We start from the raw sequence: 22,548 nt of genomic DNA, 5'->3' as shown, positions 1-22,548 counted from the left end.
AGTTAACTCTAATGAACTTATCCTCTGCAGCAGAGGTAACTCTGGGTCTTCATTTCCTGTGGCAGTCCTCATGAGAGCCAGTTTCATCATAGCGATTTAAGGTTTTTGCTACTGCACTTGAAGAAACATTCAAAGTTCTTGAAATGTTCCTGATTGACTGACCTTCATATCTTAAAGTAATGATGGACTGTCATTTATCATTGCTTATTTGAGCTGTTTTTGCCATAATATGGACTTGGTCTTTTACCAAATAGGTATATATTCTGTATACCACCCCTACCTTGTCACAACACAACAGCTTTGCACACGATTGGCTCAAATGCATTAAGAAGGAAAGAAGTTCCACAAATGAACTTTTAACAAGGCACACTTGTTCATTGAAATGCATTCCAGGTGACTACCTCATGAAGCTGGTTGAGAGAATGCCAAGAGTGTGCAAAGCTGTCATTAAGGCTACTTTGAAGAATCTCAAATATAAAATAACACTTTTTTGGTTACTACATGATTCCATATGTGTTATTTCATAGTTGTAATGTCTTCACTATTATTCTACAATGTAGAAAATAGTAAAAATAAAGAAAAACCCTGGAATGAGTAGGTGTGCTCAAACTTTTTACTGGTACTGTAAGTGAATGTGTCCCAATACTTTAGGTCCCCTAAAATGGGTGGACTACGTACAAAGAGTGCTGTAATTTCTAAACGGTTAATCCGATATGGATGAAAATACCCTCAAATGAAAGTCTGCACTTTAACCTCATTGTATCATTTCAAATCCAAAGTGCTGGAGTACGGACCCAAAACAACACAAAATTTTTTTTTTCAACCTCTCATTTGTTGCATGCCAAACAATACACAGCCCAGTTTCATATTTTTTGTTTAATCTCTTTGGGTCGACGGCACGATTTGCTAACCTTTGGAATATTCGGGCAGCCCTCTTTCTGTCAGCTATGATTTAGTATCTCTCCCCGAGGTATATTTACATTTAATATGAGTCAGCGCTTTCCTGATGCACCACTGCCCTGAATGGAAGAAATCAAATGCCATGCATCTCTGAGGGATATTAATCAGCCCGTCTAATTTGGTGTACCCCCCGCTGGGACCCTAGAGCCACAGGCTCAGCACTTGCTAATGTCCATGGAAGGTGAGGAAATGTAAACACTCCTTTTATGGGGCACATCAGATTCAGCACGTCAGTGCTGGGCTGCACTTTTCAGGGGCTGGATTACTGAACAAAGAAAAACAAATCTGAAATTCCCGTAGAGGTGTTACTTTCACTGAACAACATGTTGTTGCTTACATTCGGCTGTCCTCAATTTTTTTGGTCTGCCCTTCAGAATAACGAGGAGATTGCAAGTTTGGGTTGTCTGACAAGTTTGTGGGGAAGTGGAAAGATGTACTGTGAGTCATGTAACAAAGACAAATGGACAGTGTCTAGGGCAACAGTATGTCTCTCAAGATTTAGGCCACTGGCTGATTCTACATATTGATTTTTAGATAATTATCATTGGAGACAATTATTTCAAACCAACAAGGATCAGACTTGGTCTTCATTAGAAAATAAGGTGTCAAGTCAGATTCCTCCACTAAATGGAGCTCACAAATGCCATACTTTGTTTTTTTCCTGAGTTCTAGGCTGGATATAGCAAATGGATGTCTTCCTGTTTTTGAAAATACTACACTATAATACAGGTATAGTGGTTTAGAGTTGGATTGCATTGTAAAATACGCTAAGGTATGAGCTTCAGATTTGACAGTCCTGCAGTTTTTCATGTGCATATACTGTCTAGTGAAACGTGGAGAACCTTAGGGATGCACCAAAATACTTCAAGCTGGAGCAAACAAATGTTATCATTGTGCTATGGGCAGAACATTTAAGTCTGGGGAGGGATTGCTCTGAGCAAGAAGGATTTGAAAGAAACATACTTAGTATTTGCAAACTTAGCACTTTTATTTGCTCAACTTGAAAACATCTTTAATATGCCAAACCAGTATCTCTATGCACTTTAAACTAGCACATATAATACACACATGATAACACAATGGACTGTTACAGTAATATGAACATGATTCGGCACCAAATAAAGGAGGAAATCTCTGCCTATACATACATCTCTGTCTGGACGGTTTCTATACATAGTTGTGTTTCATTCCAAGATGTGTCAGTGATTGCATTGTATGTGATCGACAGAAAAACACAGCTGACATCTTACAAAACACAGCTGACATCTTACAAGCATGAGGTTCGGAGCAACAAAAGACAAATAAAGATGACGACACCAATTTCAGTCAGAAGACACAACATCTTTGCTCCAACATCGAACTTATAAGCAAATACATTAGACATTTTGTCTCTGCCGGAAACCTCCCATTAAATGATCCCCCATTACCGTCCCTGTGAAAGACCTAATAGCTTGGAGCAGCATTTGGGATGTTATCTAAATTATGGCCATGTGTCCCTACATTTAACTCAAGACTAATTTACTTACTCTCCCTTCTAATTCACACAGGGTCTCCTGAGAGTAATATAACAGGCCATTAGATAGCCAAATCAGCACTGAGTAAGGGATGGCAACATTTAGTCCAGATGAGGGATGCACTGTATCCCCTGTTCAATGGGGAATTATATTCTCCCTCTGTAATAACTGCCACATAGTGTATTGAGTATTGTGAAAAATAAGACTGCAAGAGCAGCACAGAGCAAGAGGCAAGGACTTGATTCACAGAAGTGTCCGTGAAAATACCACTGTGCCAAAACCAATCTGGCCTTTTTTCTTCAGGTCAATGATTCCTGAAAGCAAATGCTTTTGTCTTCTCTAGACCTCCACATAGTAGATGGGGAACATAAGAATATCAGAGACATCTTCTCCTAGTCATGAAGAGAAACACTCAAAAGAGAAAGCGATAAAGAAACCTTTGGTTAAAAATACATTTTAAATGCAAGCATACCCCACTGCGAACAAAAGCCCTGGTGAACGTATTTTATCTATAGTATTGAACTTGAACTTGTTTTATGTATCCATGCCAAATAACGTAACTTGTTCTGTCTTTTCTTTTCAGTTCTGTTGAATAATCCATCAGAGGCTTTCTCTTCTCTTTCGATGTCAATCTATTCTTGGCAGGGGATATGTATCTCTAAGCTAACCCTCTTGATGAAATACATGTCTGTCAATCATGTTGGCTGATGATGGAACCTTGTATGACTCTCTCACAGTATTTGCACTGTCTGAGTTTATATGAGCCAACTGATATAGGCTACAAGTGAATTGTTTTATGCAATCTAAAAGGACACAGTAGATGTCTGTCCCTTTATGATACAGTTTTAGACAATACAGTAGTTACTTCTTCATCAAAGAAGATGCCGTTGATATAGGCTACAACTGTATTCCTGATAGTTTAAAGGGATAGTTCGTCATTCTGGCAATCAAACCCTTTTTTCTACTTACTCAGAGTCAGATGAAATCATGCTAGCTGCTCCAGTAGAGGACCAGTCATTGTGCTAACGCCAGTTAGCAATGTATCCAGAAATGACCTTCAACTTCCTTCAAACTGCACTCAGACATAAAAATGGTAGAGTGGAGTAAGTAGAGACATGTTTTACATTCAGCATCACTCCATCAACAGAAATATAGTATTCTTTATAACAAAGACACTGTATCTATATATATTTCAGGATGTGGTGTATCCCTGGAAATAATCAGAATTAATTTAAACATTACAGTTTTGAAAACATAGCTTGTCCAAAAAAAGTGGTCTCTTTGCACAACTTACCCGTTATGGGTTAAGTTGAGCCACGGGATAGGTTAAGTTAAGCCCCCTACAAACTTCTGTACTGAATGAAATATTACCACTACCTTTTTAAAACCATGTCTATCTTTATTTCCCCAAACACAATTTAACACAATCAAAATAATTTTTTGTCTTTTAATTATTTTAAGCATCATTTAACACAGGCTTAACAACAACCAAACCCTTTGTACTTAAAAAAAACACTTTTAATATAGGCTAGGCCCTGTTGGTACCTCATATCCCAGCGATAATGCCTTGTATTATGCCTGGGAAGAAAACACTTCCATTTTCCAAACTTGCCATTGGCACAACCATTGGCTCAATTTACCCCAAGGAAAACATTTTGACTATAATCCCACACAGCTACAAGGATGCACTTTCATGCTAGGTTTAGGACATCATATTGAAGCTTATAGAGACCCCAAATGATGCATAGAAGATCTTAAAATTATCTACTTTGGTTTAGATACAAACATCATGAAACATCTAACACAATAAATAAATTTGACTTGTTGAAAATCATTTTTTTGGACCTAACTTGCTTACCATTTTTCCCATGTGATTTCTTCCTTCGGACTCTATGAAATGATGACCTCTTCCTACATTTTGGTCAAATTATTACTTTTGTGTATGGTTTCCTAGAAACAAGGATGGCTCAACTAACCCTTTTGACTCAACTTACTCCACTGTCCCTTATCCATGAGTTCATTTGACTCTGGGTAAGATTACAAAATGGCTTAACTGCCTAAATGTCTAACTATCTCTTTAAGAGGAGACTGTAGAATCCCTCACCAGAGAAGATGTTGTTGAGGTTCTCCAGTTCCTCCTGGACCCTGAGGTGAAGAATGTCCAGTAGAATGTCCTGAAGATGCTCCCCCTTCACCCCCATCCTCTCCAACTGGTGCTCACCCATCATCAGCAGAGCTCGGCCTGGGGAGGGGCAGAGCAAGGAGGCAAGAAAGGTGGTGAGGGGAGGCTACTAGAGTAGTAGGCAAAATTATGCCTGTCAATTCAGGCTGGGTGCATGGATTTTAAATAGAAAATTGGCTGAATTGCATGATAAACTTTATTTGTGTCAAACATGAGCTCTGTGTTCGGTATGATTAACAGCAATTGGGAAGATCATTGGAGGCAGTTAATGTTCCATGTCATTTTGTGGTGAACTATCTGCATACAGTACAGGGTTGGAGTAGGCCAGGGATAAAATATCACGTATATTCACAATTTTTCAAGATTTTTTAAGATCATAGCAGTGTATTAATAATGACTGTTATACATGACCATAGCTTGTTTTGTTCTAGGACAAGATTTGGTAAGTAGAGGAGCTACTGAAGATAGTTACCGGATATGTCATGCTTCACGATGGCCAGTTGGAGGACACTCTTTTGGTAGGGGTGCTTCTCCTTGACCCAGTCAAACACATCCACCATGGTCCAGAGGGAGACCCTTTTCGGGAGGCTCATTGTGGATTTCTAGCATGGGCTGCAATGTATATGCCAGGGGAGGAATAAACAGCGTGAGAAACTAGTATAAATCTGAGATTAGCATCACACAATGGATCCTTGGATACATTCCTCAAAAAGTGGCAACCCACTTTCAGTACATCACTGCATTCTATACCAGAAAATAGGCTGGTACTCGTTCAAGTCATGTACAGTAGGTCGATTCATTGCTGTCTTTTTATGTATAAAGCTCTCTTACAAAAACTTCCGTCTTTAGACGTACAAATGACCATACCCGGTGTTAGGGATGGCTAACTCCACCGACTTGGTCTCCACCGAGTTAGGTAAATCTGCTTTTAGTTTGTTCCATACATGGGGTGCAAACAATCTACAGAGTTCCCTACAACTAGATGCACTGGTGCCTCTCAGACAGTTCAACATGTTGATTGGGAACATCTTTGCTGAGGAATGTGAATGTTTCTCTTGAGTGTGTTTTGAAATTGTGTATATTTGTATTATGTTGGATTAGTGAATTGTGCATATGCAGGGCTCCCTTGTAAAAGAGACCTTGTTCTCAATGGAACTCCCTGCTAAAACAAAGGTAAGAAAATAAATGAATACTGCATTCGCAAATGTTATGACAGTGAGATTGTTGCTTTTGTAAATCAACTTCATTATAGTACTATTTCCTCAGCCATATCACCTAGGGTTCAACCAGTAACTTTTATAGAGCTAAAACTGCATCAATGTTTATTTGGCCTTTACATGCTGTGGGGCATAGTATTGTTTTTGTGATGTTGGATATATAGGAATGTAATTTTCTGATTTAACAAAGAGACTGATCTATGATGGAATGAGCTCCATGGACCACCAGACCAGACAGTGAGAACCTCTCTTCTTGTACAGATGTAATTTGATCGCCCTGTTGCAGGGTGTAAAACGTGTCGTGTATTGAAGGTTTAAAAAGGCTTCTGAAGTTTGTCATTTCCATTTTACACTCGATTTTCCCTTACGAAAAATGTATCAACCCCTACAAAAGTGTCCATTAATTATAATCCACATAATTAATATTTCCTGTTACTGCAGGATTATTTTCCTGCTGTAGCAAACTGGCTCAAATTAAGATCCACATCTGTATAGTATGTATCGGCAGGAGTTTTTTCGGCCCACATAAAGAAAGCTCTAAACACTGTGAAATGTTGCAGTAAGATGTTCTCTCCGGAGCTAGGGGCAGTGGGATTAGACTTTGACATCTGTATACAAACCTCACGGCAACCTGTATGAAACAATCTGAGCAGAGAAGCATCTTTCTTTATCAGTCTTGCTGCTTTCTAGAAGGATTACATCACCATCTTCCTGATCTGACCGGAATGAAACCACATAATCTGACCCAGTGCATTTCTGACTGGTGTGTAATTCAATGTTTTGTGTGATTCAAAGTCTAGAGTATTTAATTTCTTACAATACACCCGGGTTAATCACATGATACTGGAGAGATAGGATCTAAGTAGTGAAAAATACATCCATCCATATTGACCATTACTCCCAACCCCAAATCTCCCATTGGGCAGTTCCCTTCTGTTTGTTTTCACAAACTCTTGGAGGGGTAGACCACGGACCAGACGGAGTATGAGGTTTGGAGTCAATGTCGCTTAATTTAAGACTGACCTAATCAAACACTATATATCAATTTTAGAGTAAAGCTCTGCGGGCCTGGAATGTTATAAGAAAAAGGTTCAATAAACATTATATGGGTTGGTGGAATAAAGATACAGAGAGACCGTAAGAGGAGAAGGAGGGAAAATGAGAGAGGGAGATGATACAGTACGTTTCTATGTGAGGAGGTGCATACAGTAGGTCCCCCTTGCTCAGCTAATTAATCAAACTTGCCAAGTAATTGAACATACCTTAAACAGCTGTTTAATGTTTTGAAGGACCTGGGTATACAAGAAGTGTATATATATTACGGACAGTCTTTGCCAACAGAACTCCCAGTGGGTTTTTACTGAACAACATTGGGCCCAATGTGAGAAATACACCACCTAGTGGTGATATGCAATATCACAGAACATTCACCTCCCAAATTCTACTACTGACGGTCATTCAATGACGTTATATTGTACGTTCACGCGCTACACAGGTATACATGGAATTAACCTTTCACTGCAGTGGGCTAAATCAGGGTCACACAGAGTGTTTCTTGGTAGTCTTAAACAAATCTACTTTGAAACAAAAGAATACACCTCACACACATGGTTATGGGTTTAGAAAAAAGAAGACACCTGTACCATGTCAGATATAGAGTTGAAATGTATTCCCATAAAATGGGAGGGGGGACTATGTACAAAAAGTGCTGTCAATTCTAAACGGTTCACCCCGATATGGATGAAAATACCCTCAAATTAAAGCTGCACTTTAACCTCGTAGTCATTGTATAATTTTTAAGCCAAAACAACAACAAAAAATGTCACTGTCCCAATACTTTTGGAGCTCGGTGTAGACATGGTTTTAAAAAGGTAACCTTAGTGGTAATATTTAATTAAATACAGGCAAATGTAGGTGGCTTTACTTTGTGGTCAAACCTGTAATGTTTATATGAATTCTGAATATTTTCAGGGATACACAACACCCTGAAATATATGTAGACATCATCATGGAGTGATGCTGAATGTAAAAAGGGCTCAACTTAACGTCACCCCACTCGCTCTACAGTAATGGTAGCCTACAGTATGCCATTCACAGGAAATGTACTGAACTGCACTAAAGACCGACAAAGGTCTAAAAGGGGTGAAACCAAATCGGTAGTCTTTGTTTACTAGTGCCACTAGTATACAATCTACTGTAAATCCTACCACGTCGTATTTGTAAATTAAACCTGGCTCTGGTAAGGCAGACTTGAGTAGGCTAGACCTTGTCGATGTCCTGCTTTCACTATCACTATCACTATTCACTATCTACTAGGCTAGAAATTAATAACAGTACAATTTGTTGTAGTGTTTAATCAAGTACAGTTCATCGTTTTATCGGCAGTCAGATCTTACCTGCACAACCCTTCCTGTCTCTGTCGCGCCCGCGTCCTGCAGTGGGTGCTTGCGCTGGTCCGTGCACACCTGGTTGGAGGAAGAACCACTACTCGAGGGCGGCCTCGTGTGGAAGGAACTCTAACTAAAATGTGATCTTGGACCACAGCCATATTCATCCAAATAAAAATCCCATTTCACGTAGAGGCAATAAAGGCTATTTTATGACGGACATGGTTTAATATAGATTATTTATATACTGGGCCCACAGAGTCATGTTTACAAAATAGGCCTAAAGACACAAATTAACATTAGTCTATTCTAATATTTTTGCAGACGAATTACTTTCGATTAAGAATAGTTTATTTTCCTCTGAAGATATTGAACTATGTATAATGTATGTATCTTATGAGGAATTAGGATGGTAGTCTTTGTATAGGATCTGTAGAGATACAGTGCACCTTTTCTGTAGGCCTGACGTGCCATGCTTAAATGCCCAGAGGAGGGCGCATTTGTTCAGAAATGTGTAAAAAAGTTTTACCGCGGTACATAATTTATACTGGACCCTGCCCCGGGCGCATGAATTGAGAAACTAGATACTATATAGAATGAGATACGAACACATCTAATCAGAGTTGTGCAGGAAGCGGTATTCGTCACATCGTAGTCTCCATGCCTCCACTACAATTTTTAAACAGGGATTAATTCACCCAAGCATCACAGACTGGCTGTTGCACGGATCTCCACCCTGCGTTTATCTGCTGAGAGAGACTTCAGTGAATTGTCTTATGTTGAGAGGAAACATTTATTGAGATGTCAGTTCATTTGCAAAACATGCACCCTTTTTAGATAACATTTTGTAATACTTTTTAGTCAGAACGTTGACAAGGTGAGTGACAAACTTTTCGAAATGTTGCATCAATTTCTGTAGTGTAATTGTGACACCTGTTCTATGAGTTATTTGAAAACATCAACATAGTGAACCTGAAATGCATTTATCCCTGCAGACCTTACATTAATTTATGTCCATAGACACATTATTTTCAGTGTTTTTGCATCATGACTTTGAAATTACAAAAAAAACAACGAGACAATTCACCTGTAGCCTCTTCATAATGACATCTGAATTAAATTACTGTATGGCCACGTTATTTTACACCTGTGCTCTGGTATCCAAAAAAGAACGGGTCTGTGTTCCTCGTTGACTTCATGCCAAGAAAATGCACATCCAAAACCACTGAACGTTTTTTGTTCTATATTTCTCCACTCATGGGTGAAGTGTCCGCGCGTTTAATTAACTGGGAAATGGGTTAATTCCCCACGGACGGATGGACACGGGATGTCTCTATAAAAGTTTCCGCTGATGTGAGACCTCTGAGACCACACGTACTGCTGACCCCGTGCACTCTGCAGAGAGACGCCACTCAGCTGTGAGGTGCACCCGGGGACATTTTAATTGTTTTCTCTCCTTTAGATTCCATCACTATCCATGTATGCTGGTTTTCAGTGCGTCTAGTCTATTCAGACCTACCTGGCTGGCAGAGAGAAGGCAAATATTACAATGGCATAGTCATAGCCCACAGTGTGGATTTTTGTCACAATGATGGATAGAGAGCTCTGTCTTCTCCCTTTGCCTATAGGGACTATCTTTTTCATGATACATAATGACCTCATGGAGATTGGACATGCTCAAGGGTTTGTTCCTGTATTTGAGGAGACATCACAAGGCTCACTCATTGCCAGGTAGAGCAATACCATGGAGGAGTTGTACTGTAGCTTCCGATCGCAAAGGAAGTATACCATGATGGGAACCTATCAGTGCCCTGCCTCTGGGGGAAAACACACAAAGATGTGAATGAAGGCAGGATGGAAGGGATGTACATTCTCATAGTCCTGCATGGGGTGACCATGATCAGTGATGGTGTTAGCATACTGTACAGGTTTCCTAGCAGCCTGGTTCGGTAATGGCTGTCTGCCCCCTATCCAAAAATGTCAACTGACACTCCCTCCGTGTAATGAAAAAGGCCAGATTGAACTCTTTTTAATGACTTTGTTCAACAGTCCCACATCCGTCTCTGTATTCACTATCTATTCTCTATTACGGAGTTATTAATGACCTACTCCCCACCCACTAAAGTCCAAATGGCACAGTTTTCTCAGCCATAGCATACCGTACATGTACATGCACCTTTCTCCTAAATCTAGTGGATTATTTTATATAATTATATTATATTTTATGAGGTTCTGGTTTATTTCCTGCTGCTTCTTGTTCATAGGGGGAAGACTCCATAGGTCTGCCTCTGCTGTGGCCCAGGAATGTGGGGGAGCTTCTCTCTCTCACAGCTGTTCAGATGGGAATGTTTGCTCTCTCTCTCTCTCTCTCTCTCTCTCTCTCTCTCTCTCTCTCTCTCTCTCTCTCTCTCTCTCTCTCTCTCTCTCTCTCTCTCTCTCTCTCTCTCTCTCTCTCTCTCTCTCTCTCTCTCTCTCTCTCTCTCTCTGACTACAGTCTGATTTATGGCACTAGATGGCAGCACAGGAGGCTTTGAACCCTCTACATTCTTGCCATTGATTATTATAATTCAACCCATGCCACTTGCTTTATGTTTTAGATTCTCTGCTGTTTGCTTTAGAGACAAAAGTTATGACCTAGGTTTTGTATTCCATGCTAAAAAGATAAGGTAATAGATTGGTAAGGATACTTGTAATAATATGTAGTAGTCTGAGAGACAGAGGTACAGTGCTCGACCGACGGCCCTACATCCACACCTCAACTTCAACTTAATAACGAACGCTTTGACACTGACAGCCAGCCACATTAGTGGTCTGGTGATGATTTAAAACTTGAGATTTGTAATTGACACTCAGCCATGGCGTATAAGAGACAGATCACTCAGATCAATGTTAGAAACAAGAGTGGGGAGAAATAGAGCTTGATAGAATGTAATAAGTCAGCTTTGTCCTGCCAGAAGTTTTACTGGAACATTTCATCTATTCATGCAATCTGGAGTGCATTCATTGCAAGTATTTTTTCTCTCCCCTAAATCAAAGACAGTGACTTCATCCAAGTAGTTCATAATCAGAACAACAGGCAAAGGGGGGGAGGGGCATGGCAGTGGCACACTAAATCTAAAATAGGCCAGTAGAATAGAGCGGTGGTCTGGTCTCTTTAGTGCTCCTGAGCTGCTATGGACTGCCAGACCATTACAGCCTGATTGTAATAGCTGTTATTACACTGGAAGGTAGTGTGGTTAGTCTGGTGTCTGCTATTGTATGCCAAAGACAAGCATTTCTGAAGGAGATACATCATCTTGTCCAGGGGGGTTAGAATCAGCATGTCAAGATGATGAATCTCACATGCTTTACATTACATTTCGGCTGTAATTCTCTGTTCCATGAATGATTATGAAAGTACATGCATACAGAGAGCTTTTTATTGTTATCTTGCATATTGCTTTGGTTGCATGGAAATCATCTGTTTTGTCCACCCTACAGTTCCTGAATGGAGAATAAGGCCATGTACCTGAGTACATACGAAGAGAGGGAGAACGGATCCTTCTATGAGGAGGGCTACGATGGCAAGAACCTATCAAAGCTGAACCTGTGTGAAGACGGTAAAGAAGCAGTTTCCCTTATGTCCCGTATAAATCCTTGCCCCTTGACCTTTCACACATGGGCCCACAGGCCCATGTATAATCACAGCATATTAGAATCCTCTTTGAATTCTGCCATTGATGTAAGAATTAATTGAGTGCCTCCATATGCGATGTGCTCGTATTTCAGCTCATGAAGGGATGCAAGCAGAGTTCCTTTGACCCAACTTAGTCATTACCTTTTTAGAGGATATGCTTGTAACTGCGAAGATAAATATGGGAAATCTGACTCCTGTCCCTCAACCCTCCTGGGGACTGAAGAGTTCACTCACCCAGCGAGCGGTGAAAAAACACTAAGTGCTGATAGTCTGTTGTGTGTTAATGTGTGAGGGTTTCGGGCATGGACAGTTGTAGCGGAGAAAATCGACTTTAGTGTTCTCAAGTTATGACCTCCGGCATGCCACGCTGGTGGGAAAGGCTTAACGAGTCTTACCAGTGAAATGGTTAAAATTCTGTTGGTCTCTTCTTGCCCAAGTCAACTAGTTTGTCCCTAAACTTGCCAAGCATACTCACTGTAAACACTGAATGATATTGTTGCCATCACACCCCCTTTTAAAAAAGTTAGGCTGTACATGCAGCCACATACTGCCAATTTAACTTGTGGTCTTTGGTGTTGTGTCTAAACGTATTACAATTTCTGTCTTCATTTTGCAGGATTTTTAAAAAAAGTCGAAGCTGTTCTGCTCCACTTCCTCTATAAATATTCAGTCTCACTGCCTGATGTCAGCTTGTGTTTAGACTTTATTGACCCCTATGAATGTCTAAGATAAGTAAATATTGTAATGCACAGTATATATGGTAAATACTCGGGGTGTATGGTAGGATATATGATACACATGATGCCATGAAGAAAACACTTTAAAGCACCAGTGTTTTTCTGTGGAACATTTTTATTTACGTGTTTCTCTTCCACAGAAAAACTAGTGTGATTTAGTTAGCAGGCAAATTTTACTGAAAAATGTCAAACGAGTCACCCTTTACATGACCAGCATACATACCTTCCGAAATGGAAATGTATTTTAAGTCTTGCACTTTTATGTTTTCACACTAACATTCAAAAAGGCACATTTCAACAAACAAATGCTTATTATTTGTGTCATTGAGGTCCACGTTTGCATGGCTCAAATATGCAAAGGCCTCTAAATTTCTATACATTCCACATATTTGACTCGCTTAAACAGCTGTATATTTTATTTTGCCTTAAGAAAAGGTACTTTATCATGGAGCTCAGCCTAGTGGGATGTGATGTGAAGTGGCTCTTCTGCAAGGTTATTGTTCACACAGAATCCCAGCAGCCACAGCACGTGTGCAGCACAGATCCACTGCCTGTCTCCACTGACATGACATCACCAGTCTTAGTACAATTGAAACCGGGCTGCAGAGCAGGCACAAGACTGTTTATGGAAAATAGGCTGAGGGCCTTGTCTTCTAAAGCAGGCTCCTCTGTGACTTCAGAGCTATATGTTCCACAGAGAGGAAGAGAAAGACCAAAGGCACATAGAAGAACCATGTTTCAGCCTGTTTCTAAAAACAAGTCATTTTTTGTCTTGTGGCTGGGATGAGTTGCCAGGAGAACATAAAATCAAAGTGTGTAATACTTTCCCCTTGGTCTCTCTCAGGGTTTATGTCGCCTTGAAATAAGACAATGTGCTTCATGTCCTAATAGCATAATACACTCTGGAATTGATACCAAATTCCTATTAGACTGAAATCTTCTTAGCATGACTAATGATGTCTTCTGTCACCATTTTTGGGGCCTATTTGACCAGCACTGAATGTTCCCTTGCTTGCTCAGTAATCCTTGCTTGCTCACACACATGACGCACACACTTCCAACTGGAATTTCACGATGACAGTTTTATCAAAATGAATTCCACAAGTGTTTAATGAATGTATATATTGCTCTGTATCTGTGTGGCAGCCCTGTGATGTATGGTGGTGCAACAGGGGCCAACAGGCCAAATGCCAGACTTGCAGACTTTGTTTTGACTCTCATGCTCACTACAATATCAGCCCAGTGGAGAATCAAGGCCTCCAACTCGCTACGTCAGTACTAATAGAGCAATAACACAATCATTTGGGGGGATTTTTTTGCACTCATAAAGTTGTCCTATGGAATGAGAGATGCTCATATTGTATCTGACAGCAACAATGCAATAAGTCATTCAGTCTACGGTCAGGCATGCATTTTCATCTAGGACATTTTTATTACCTCATGACATGTTATCCTAATTTCATCCAACTTCTTTTATCCTCTACCCCTCACTTCAGACCTCACCTAAGAGCCTTTATATCCATCTTTGTCGTCCATTTCTAAAGAGATTTTTCTTTTTTAGCCGGCTCTGCCAAGAGGAGAAGAAAGTCAGACAATTGCTGCAGCCACCTGAACTCTCTGTCTGCCATCAAGTATGCTATCGTGTCTCTATACATCCTGGTACTTCTGTGTATCCTTGGTCTCTGTTTAGCAGGTAAGTCAAATCACTTGAGTTACAAAGCATGTTGTTGCTAAACTGGCTCTTTGTGAGTTTAAATTAACAACCACATCGACCCTATCTGGGTAGTTAAAATAAGATAAAAGACTATATTGGACACTGTCAATGTTATTCTAGTTCCTAAGAGGTGAATGGTGGATGTTACAATAATATCCTTGACATTTTTCCTTGTGGGATCAAATGTGATTGAAATCAATGATGTACACTGTCTGAAACGGGTATTCTGGTTGACTTGTGTTCAGATGTGTTCAGTTCTCAAGTTCTTCGAGTGAAATTCCAAATTGTTAGTCCATCTGACTTCACTTGAGAACTCTGGGCTCCAGCCGTTTGCAACCAATGACATCAGTGATCCCACAAGATGAAGAATGAATTGGTAAATGTATGGGTACTGCGACATTAAAACAGTTAGTCTGTCTGAGGTAATACATAAGGATTGTGCTTTGCAATTGTACCCCACTTTAAATTTAAGTAACTGTCTCATTCAGTATATGGAATAATGTAATTTGACACAGGCCTTTCCAACTCCTTCCATCAGGACCATAATAACTGAAGTTCTATAGGTTGAAACAGGCAACGTTTCCATGCCCTGAATAATTCAGGCTGCTTTGGAGGCAAAGGAGGGTCTGTCCCAGTACTAGATGGGTGTACCTAATAAACTGGCCACTGGGTGTATATTTATTGATTATGCTAATCCTATAAATTAAAAGGGCCAATTTTGGTGCAATCAATTATCTTAATTTGTCAGATCAAATAAAATTTCAACAAAATAATGTTGCAGGAATGCTAATCTTATCTTTTTCTAACAACGGAAACAATTTCAGAATTGTTGGCTCGATGAAATGATATGGAACGACTCTCCTGTCAAGCCGTGCCCAGAGCCTCTCCCCTCCTCCAGGCCTGAGTCTGTGTGTGTCTGTGGAAGGATGTCTATAACGTGACTTGTCAGGGTTAGAACCAATACCCTGGTGACCTGTAATGCTGATATATCAGACGTGGGCAACACCTTGGCGCTTTATTTAGACAAGAGCAGCAGGACTAACAGAAAGGGGCTTGAACAGGGGAGTGATGTGAAGTCACTGTTTTGACAGGTCTTTCAAAACTAATGACCACTCTGGTGGGATGAATGCAAAACTGTGGAAAGTTTGAAGTTGGATTTATGTTAATGTGTTTTGTTGTTTACACCGATTTTGAATTGTACCGTTGTTTCCATAGATATATTCACATTAGATGTGACCCCACTCTCCGAGGGTGTCTCAGGAAGAGTGGGATCTGCAAAAAACACATTTCCAATTCCAACATGCAAATGAATTACACGCTTGTACATGTGTGAAATAGGACTAACATAAGCATCATTTTTGTTTTAGCTTTTTTGATTGATTTGGAAAAATCCAAAGCATCTGAAAAGAATGAGGCTCTTGGTAGCCATGGCTGACAAATGAATAATGTTTCACTGGTAGATACTAGGTCTGTAGCCCAGTGAAACCTTGCAGTGTTTCCCTGTAAATCACACCTCTGCATTATTAGTAAAGGGGGAAAGTTCCCGGACACAGACTTAAGCGTTTGGGTTGGTGAACAGCGGGTATCTGGATGGATAAACTCTGTGTAATATCTATGTAATTTGAAGCAGGCCTTTCCAACTCCTTCCATCAGGACCATAATAACTGCAGTTCTATAGGTTGATACAGGCAAAGGCATTATTGGGACCGACATGCAATACCAGTGACATCATTTGAAAAGGAGCCTGAAAATTGTATGAGACAAACACTGTCATGGAGGTATTTAGTAATTTGTGGTTTAAATTTAAGCTAATTTAAAAAGTAATCTAACTTTCAGATAGTCCCTATAAAATGACATGTGGATCATTAGAGGCTAAATGAGATTAACATAACATGAGGACCGCTGTGGAGGGGGAAATTACATAGGGAAATTACATAGGGACCATGCCAAGCTTCCAGTGTGAACACGAACCAACACCCAGTGCACTTTTTAATCCACATTTGCTTTCATTCATATAAATACTTTGCGTTCATATGTGAATATTTATGAGGTCTCCCTATATGACCTGGGCTTCAATCTCCTAGCCAGCACAAATATGCAGACCTGACATCTGAACCTTTAATCTATACTTTTAGATAGATACTGTAAGAGAGAGAGGTCATATCACTCGATATTTCAGATGTACTTGTTGACCCATGCTGAGAGATTACATCTCTGTAAGGTCGGAGAAGGCGCGGCATGAATACAGAACTGAACCCTGTGGACTGTATCAGAGGATACTCACACGCTTTCCATAAACAACCTCTGTTGCTATACCTCTGGCCACTGCACACTGACTCAGAATGGCTGTCGCAGCTGTTAAACAGTTGAACAGCTTACATACAGTACAATCAAAGAAATCTGCTACTTTTTAGGATTAGTATAACTACACATTACTCTGACAATCACAGTAACTATCACCCTCCTCCTCATGAATTGAGATGGAATGGAAGTGCCAAGGACAGTAAGGAGGGACATATGGAGAGAAAAGAGAATTGGGATACTGTATAACAGTCTAAAATCTCAGAGTTCAGCTTAGCAGAGCAGTGAAGTAAAACTGAAGCACTCCATGTTCTACGGCTACTTGACCTTAGCACATGATGTTGAGAGTACATGAGAAGTGAGTGACCCAGCTAGTATTTAGGTTCCAGTGGGGACCTCCCTGATTAAGTCTGGCTCTCTCAGCTGCCTGAAAGTGTTCCAGTGAGTTTAACAACCTTTAGGCTCCTTACTGTCTCTCATAGTTTTGATCCTCCATGTTTATGAGTAAAAGTAATGGACTTGTTCGACCAGTGTTTTTAGATGGGAAGGAACCGGTGCAGTCAAGAGGAAAAAGACTGCAAAAAAAATAAATGAAGTGTCAACCCAAAAACTGTATGTAGGATAAATTTGAAGGAGGATGTCACAGAGAGTTCATGCTTTTCTACTGTCAACAACTGAGCGTGAAGAGAGGCAGCTTCCTATTCCAGGTACATAACTAATGTGTCATGTTAGAGTTGTTCTATTTCAATAGCTAAACAAATTGCAGCTGCTTTAAAAAATGTTTTTAACTTGGCTACATTAGTCTGTATAAATGGCCCCTATGAATCATAATCAAGTGCCTAGTTAAGCTTCAGGCATTGGGAGCTATTACCCCCTTATAGTGGGTTCATGTTTCAAAGCGTGAAAACACCAGGATTTGCTGGTAACAACTGCTCCCCAAACCTTTTCCTGCATAGTCCTGTTCCAAATGCCTACAGGTCATCTGGACAGTCTCTCTACATATGAAATAAACCAGATCGACCTGTTCAGATCATCTATTGTTTTGAAGGCCGACTAATTGCCTATTCCATGATACGGTCATAACCCACTGTGCACAGGCGTCAGTTCAATGTGTACTTTTCATTTACATTTGGTTGAGTTTTCAACTAATGTGAACTTAACGTTACCTAGTTTCTTTCTGACAAGACATATGTTATGTTCTCGTATTTGGCCAAACTACGTCGGTATTTTACCTCCTGTTTTGGGCTCGGTGTGTCAATGTCTGTATATTTCTTACACACTTAATTCAATTAAATAATAACTTTTTTTACTTACCTCATTTAGCCAGCAAATCCCTAGTTTGAGAGCAACAGACTTTTTTGAAGCTGTAGGACAACATTTTCCATAGGCCTGTCTGGCATACATTTGAAATATAAGAGATTTAAAAGAGCGTTGTTGGGCGTGTTTCAATGTTGTGCAAGCCCAGTTCCATGAACTAAACCTCATCCATCTGTGTAAATAGTTAAACAGAGAAGCACTGCTGAGAGAGAACATTCAACAGGAAAACCTTTCTGCTCTGTCATGAGTCATTACGGCCTCACCGTCACTTCTCCCCAGATGGTTATTAGTTGGAACGATGGTGACTTGATTTAGTTCTACAGGCTCAGCACCAGGTTAACATGCTCTGAGGCTACTTTATAAGGAATGCAGTCAGACCTGAGATGATATTGGTTTTTATGTCTAAGCAGTTCCGAGAGATCAAGATCAAGGCATCACTGTCCATGTTTTTATAGTCTTGGTAAAAAACATATTGGTCTGTTCACTGATACCAGTGTCTAGTTATTTGCTTTTCTCAATCAGAGTTTTGCTATATTTAGGGATCCCTATTCTTGGACCTTCCTCCCTGCTAGGCTGTCTGGATAGAGACTTACATCCTTCTGTTGAGAGGAAATGACCTTTTATAGATACAGGCATCTACAGTATTTTACTGTAGACATACAGTACTTAGGCTATTGCTAATCATTGGCGTCCACAAACAATGTTTAGAAATACCCTCCAACCCCTGTGTATTAATAAATGTTATGTGGCATGATTCTCTACCACAGGAACCATTTCCTGCATGCCTCTGTTTACCCTATACATTTGAGTAATGTTTTCCATTTGAATGTACTGTATGTAACCAGTCAATTTTGTGCACATTTTTACTTATGGCTTTTTTTCCGAAGTGGATCGTTGGAAAAGTTGAGGGCTGCTGATTTTCCTGACAAGTTGCTGGTTAGCATAAATTACCATCATACTGTAGGTTTCTGCTATGAAAAATCAGACCTCTGATTTTGTTTTCCAATTAACTTGTTTTTTTTCCTGACATGTCATTCCTTAGATGTTTTGCTTTTTGGGGTGGACCTTGACTCTGCATGCATGGTCAATTGAGCCGCTCCTCATAGCTCAAAGAGAACATCAATAGTACTACAACACCCAACTCTATGGTGCAAAATCTTTCTAGGGTTTAATTTTTAATTCGTTTTATATGTGATTTTGAAGTCATATGATTGGTAAGACCCGTGCGCTATTGAACTTCTCCTGCCTTGCTGAAGTCAATTTGGACCAATGAAACCATCTTCCTTGTCTGCGGTATGATGTTTCCAGGATATGATCTGGACTGGGCGCTGGGGCTTTCTTGGCCCAGTTTGTGTAAAGCAGTAAAGCTTAGTCCCAAACCTCTCTGCTTACTCTCAACCACACTGCTGGCCAACTTAACCACAAACTGACAGATTAAAGGAAGGTCTGTGGTCTGATGCCAACCTTGTGGCGTTTTCATTATCTGTGACCAACTAGAAAGGCACTACTCAGCCAAATTATTAGAAGTATAGGACTTGGGCGAGGCAGGAGACAATCAAATCCAGTCTGAGTTTTTGGGAAAATAATGAGAAGTTGAGCTTAGCATAACCACAGACAAGTTTTTTACGATGTCTGAAGTTATTTATGACCATATTTACATATTTCATATAACATGATACGATAAGAAAAAGCATGAATCTATAACACATGTCATGCCCAGTTCATCCATAGAATAACTTTCTCCTCATACCTGAAAGAGAACATCAATAGAACTGCCACACCCAGCTCTGAAAAACGATTGGGTTTCCGTGCACATTTGCAAGTTATTTCTTATTTTTATGTGTTTACGCTTGATATTAGTGAGAAGTGAACTTTTATATGGGCTTCATAAGCATTCCGAAGAAGACAAAGATTTCCCGCAAACACGTGTAGCTTGGCAACAGAGTTAAAGCCCTGGCTGGAACCCTCTCTAGTTTCCAAGTGCCCCTTTTTGCCCCAGTTTCCGTCCATTCTTCTTTGGAAAAGCCCCTCTAATGAACTTCTGAGCTGACGTTCAGGCTCCTTTGTGCCGAACTCATTACAGACATGGATGAACCCTTGGGTTCCCGCTGGATAAGTCCTGCTCCCTATAGGCTTACTAGGAAGTCATGAATGCTAAAAAGATGCCCATTCAGACAGAGAGCTAAACAGCGTGTCAATTAACATTGTAGCCATAATTGGTCTGGCCCGTTGCTGGACTGTGCACTTTGCAGTTCATCACTGTTATAATGAGTTGTCTCCATGTGCTGAGTTCATTCCACGCAGAGAGCTTTGTCAGCTGTTCTATTAAAAATAGTCAGGGGTTAGTGACGAAAGGGCCGATAAGCTCTGACCCCATATCTGGGCTGGATGTTAATAATATACTTTCATTAAAAAGTTATGTTGGGAATTGTTGATTTGAATCTTAGTTTTTCGTTGGCTGTCGGTGGTCCCTGCTAACCGACCGGGACAAAAGCCCTTCATGTCAAGAGGTTAATAGGATATAAACTATTCCACTTCCAAGGACCTCAAGTAGTTCACAACAGACACGTTTTAGAAAAATGAACATCGGAAAACCGAAGCTCTGCCCGTCCAATAAACCAGCAGTGTCATTGATACAACTTTTCACAAATGATTACTGTGATTCTAGAAGTCTGCAGGAGAGGACTATAAATGTATATCACACTCAAATGTCGCAGCAGGGTACAAAATTAAACCTCTAAATGTTTCTATGTTTTACAAAGAGGTAATTAAGCACAAAAGATTCCGAGGCCTCATGCTGGGCTGTGTTTGTGTCTTGGCCGCCATAGGGTTTCCAGCCTCAGTGATTATACTGCTGGGAAAACACACAATGCATGATGGCTGCCATCAGGGGTTTGCATAGTTGTTACTTTCAAACAGTGTATGGGGAGTTGATTAGATGGCAAAGACAAATTAAACAAACGATTGGAGAGCAAAAACCGAAGGGATTGTTTGTCTCATGTCCAAGCCCCAGGTTATAGATAGTAAAGTTACATGAACTTGATATGTTTGTGTTGACTCTACAGTAAACCTCTGAGATCAACATCATTACCTTCTATTGTGGCTGTAAAAGTTGTTTTGTGGCATTCTTATAAAAATAGTGTTTAGTCTAGGGAAACAATAGTTCGAAGAGGGAAATTTCATCTGTCTCATTACTTGGTTTACTAGTGGTTCAAAGTTGTTTGCCTCAATGCTTCTTCAAGGTACAGTATCTCATAAAACTGTAGTGTTGGCAAACCTACGGGCAATGACGTAGATAATGCCCTCCCTCCCTGAACGTCAGAAGTAGTAATGGATAGATGCAGAGATAAGCTCAGATGAATTGAGAGAGAATACTCTAATTTAAGTTTCCTTAGGCACAAGACATTTTCAATTTCCATAGTGAAAGCCCTCGGGAGAGAGCGAGAACAGGTGCTTTCTACCTCAGGGGCTTCAGGGAAAAGCTCCCCCCGTGGTCCCAGAATGCATCACTTCAACCAGCCAACCCCCCTTTCAGCAGGACTTGGCTTTGATCCTTCTCACACCAGAGAAAGTGGATCAGAATCAAACAAAAGCCTGGGTTCTATATTTCAGCAGCTAGGTTTCAGATAGCTGGTGGAAATTCCATTCCACACATCCCGAGCTAGCTACAGCCTCTTGGTCAGGTCTGACCTTCTCATTGTCCAGCAGACAGTCCCTTCATAGCCACTCCTGGATCACATGGTCCAGATAGAGTTGGTAACTCCCTGTCTGGGACACTGACTGATCTATGTAATCCACAGCAATTTAGCGCACATACCGTCCAAACGACCCTACACTCCTCAATTACGCATTCAATCCCATAGGCTTATGGGTAAGAAAGGTTGTTCCGGGAACAGGACTAAGTCGGGCCTTTGTCTTGTCCAGACAGTATGAATAATGGCTTTTCACTGATGTGAAACAAAACAGATTTAACCTCCCATAATTGTATTATTCCACCTGGAAAATGTCAAGGTCTCTCTATAGTTCCCAAACGGCTCTAGTTGCTCGGACAATTCAGTAGTGTGCACAGATTCGATTTCTCCCTTCATAGCAGATGTCCACTGGAGTACCTGACTCTCTGTTTGAGGTATTACATTCGGAGGTTGCCATCACAACATGGAACTACTTGATGTGTATCCACCACAAACAGAACTCACACTGTGGGGATAGATGGCATACTGGAAGCACAGGCAGCTGTTTTTGGTCTGCTCACTCATCCTCCCCCACAAACAGCTCAAATGCACATCAATTTGTCTGGTGGACATAACGAATAGCTAGTAGACAGTATCAGAGTCAACAATCAAGTGACACGCTGGCTTTTAGCATAGTTGGTGAAGGCCAATGTAAACCAAGCTTGGGCCATGTTTTTAGACTCTGAAGAGCACTTGGGCACACAGAGGAACTTTTATCATTGATTAAAGCTCCAGGGTGGGGAAGGGTTTAATGGCATCGAAAACTGCGATTAGAGAATGTTTATTATTAGATATTAAAGTTGGACGACAGA

At 40.4% G+C, this 22,548-nt stretch overlaps 2 protein-coding genes across 4 annotated transcripts in view; one reads left to right on the top strand and one right to left on the bottom strand.

The window, feature by feature from the left end:
* Window positions 1–1,939: 1,939 nt before the first annotated feature.
* On the bottom strand, window positions 1,940–8,338 carry LOC139582954 (sterile alpha motif domain-containing protein 12-like). Of its 2 annotated transcripts, XM_071413478.1 has the most exons (4): window positions 8,270–8,338; window positions 5,129–5,268; window positions 4,579–4,716; window positions 1,940–3,546 (listed from the first exon to the last, which is right to left on the bottom strand). In XM_071413478.1, exons 2-4 carry the CDS (start codon window positions 5,247–5,249, stop codon window positions 3,542–3,544), a joined length of 264 nt encoding a protein of 87 aa, XP_071269579.1. In that variant the 5' UTR covers window positions 5,250–5,268; window positions 8,270–8,338; the 3' UTR covers window positions 1,940–3,541. The 2 variants fall into 2 exon arrangements, with proteins under 2 accessions (XP_071269579.1, XP_071269578.1); XM_071413477.1 differs by having other exon boundaries at window positions 1,940–4,716.
* A 475-nt stretch (window positions 8,339–8,813) lies between these two features.
* Window positions 8,814–22,548, top strand: part of LOC139582953 (scavenger receptor class A member 5-like) — a 49,288-nt gene continuing 35,553 nt past the window's right edge. Inside the window, exons 1-3 of one of the 2 annotated variants that reach the window (XM_071413475.1) lie at window positions 8,814–9,137; window positions 11,741–11,859; window positions 14,235–14,366. In XM_071413475.1, coding sequence (XP_071269576.1) covers window positions 11,748–11,859; window positions 14,235–14,366 — 244 coding nt within the window. In that variant the 5' untranslated portion in view covers window positions 8,814–9,137; window positions 11,741–11,747. The remainder of the gene's footprint in view (window positions 9,138–11,740; window positions 11,860–14,234; window positions 14,367–22,548) is intronic. The other variant, XM_071413474.1, reaches the window with a different exon arrangement.

Source organism: Salvelinus alpinus, chromosome 8 (assembly GCF_045679555.1).
Source record: "Salvelinus alpinus chromosome 8, SLU_Salpinus.1, whole genome shotgun sequence".
Classification (NCBI taxonomy): Eukaryota; Metazoa; Chordata; class Actinopteri; order Salmoniformes; family Salmonidae; genus Salvelinus; species Salvelinus alpinus.
The sequence above is the reverse complement of the archived record's forward strand: the minus strand, read 5'-3'. Positions and strand labels throughout refer to the sequence as shown.

Bases quoted from the DNA above. Each gene is read 5' to 3' on its own strand.
- LOC139582954 (XM_071413477.1), bottom strand. From the start codon at position 5,249: ATGAGCCTCCCGAAAAGGGTCTCCCTCTGGACCATGGTGGATGTGTTT. The intron at 4,717-5,128 runs GTAACTATCTTC...GCCCCTCCCCAG, and splicing joins CGTGAAGCATGACATATCCG to GCCGAGCTCTGCTGATGATG.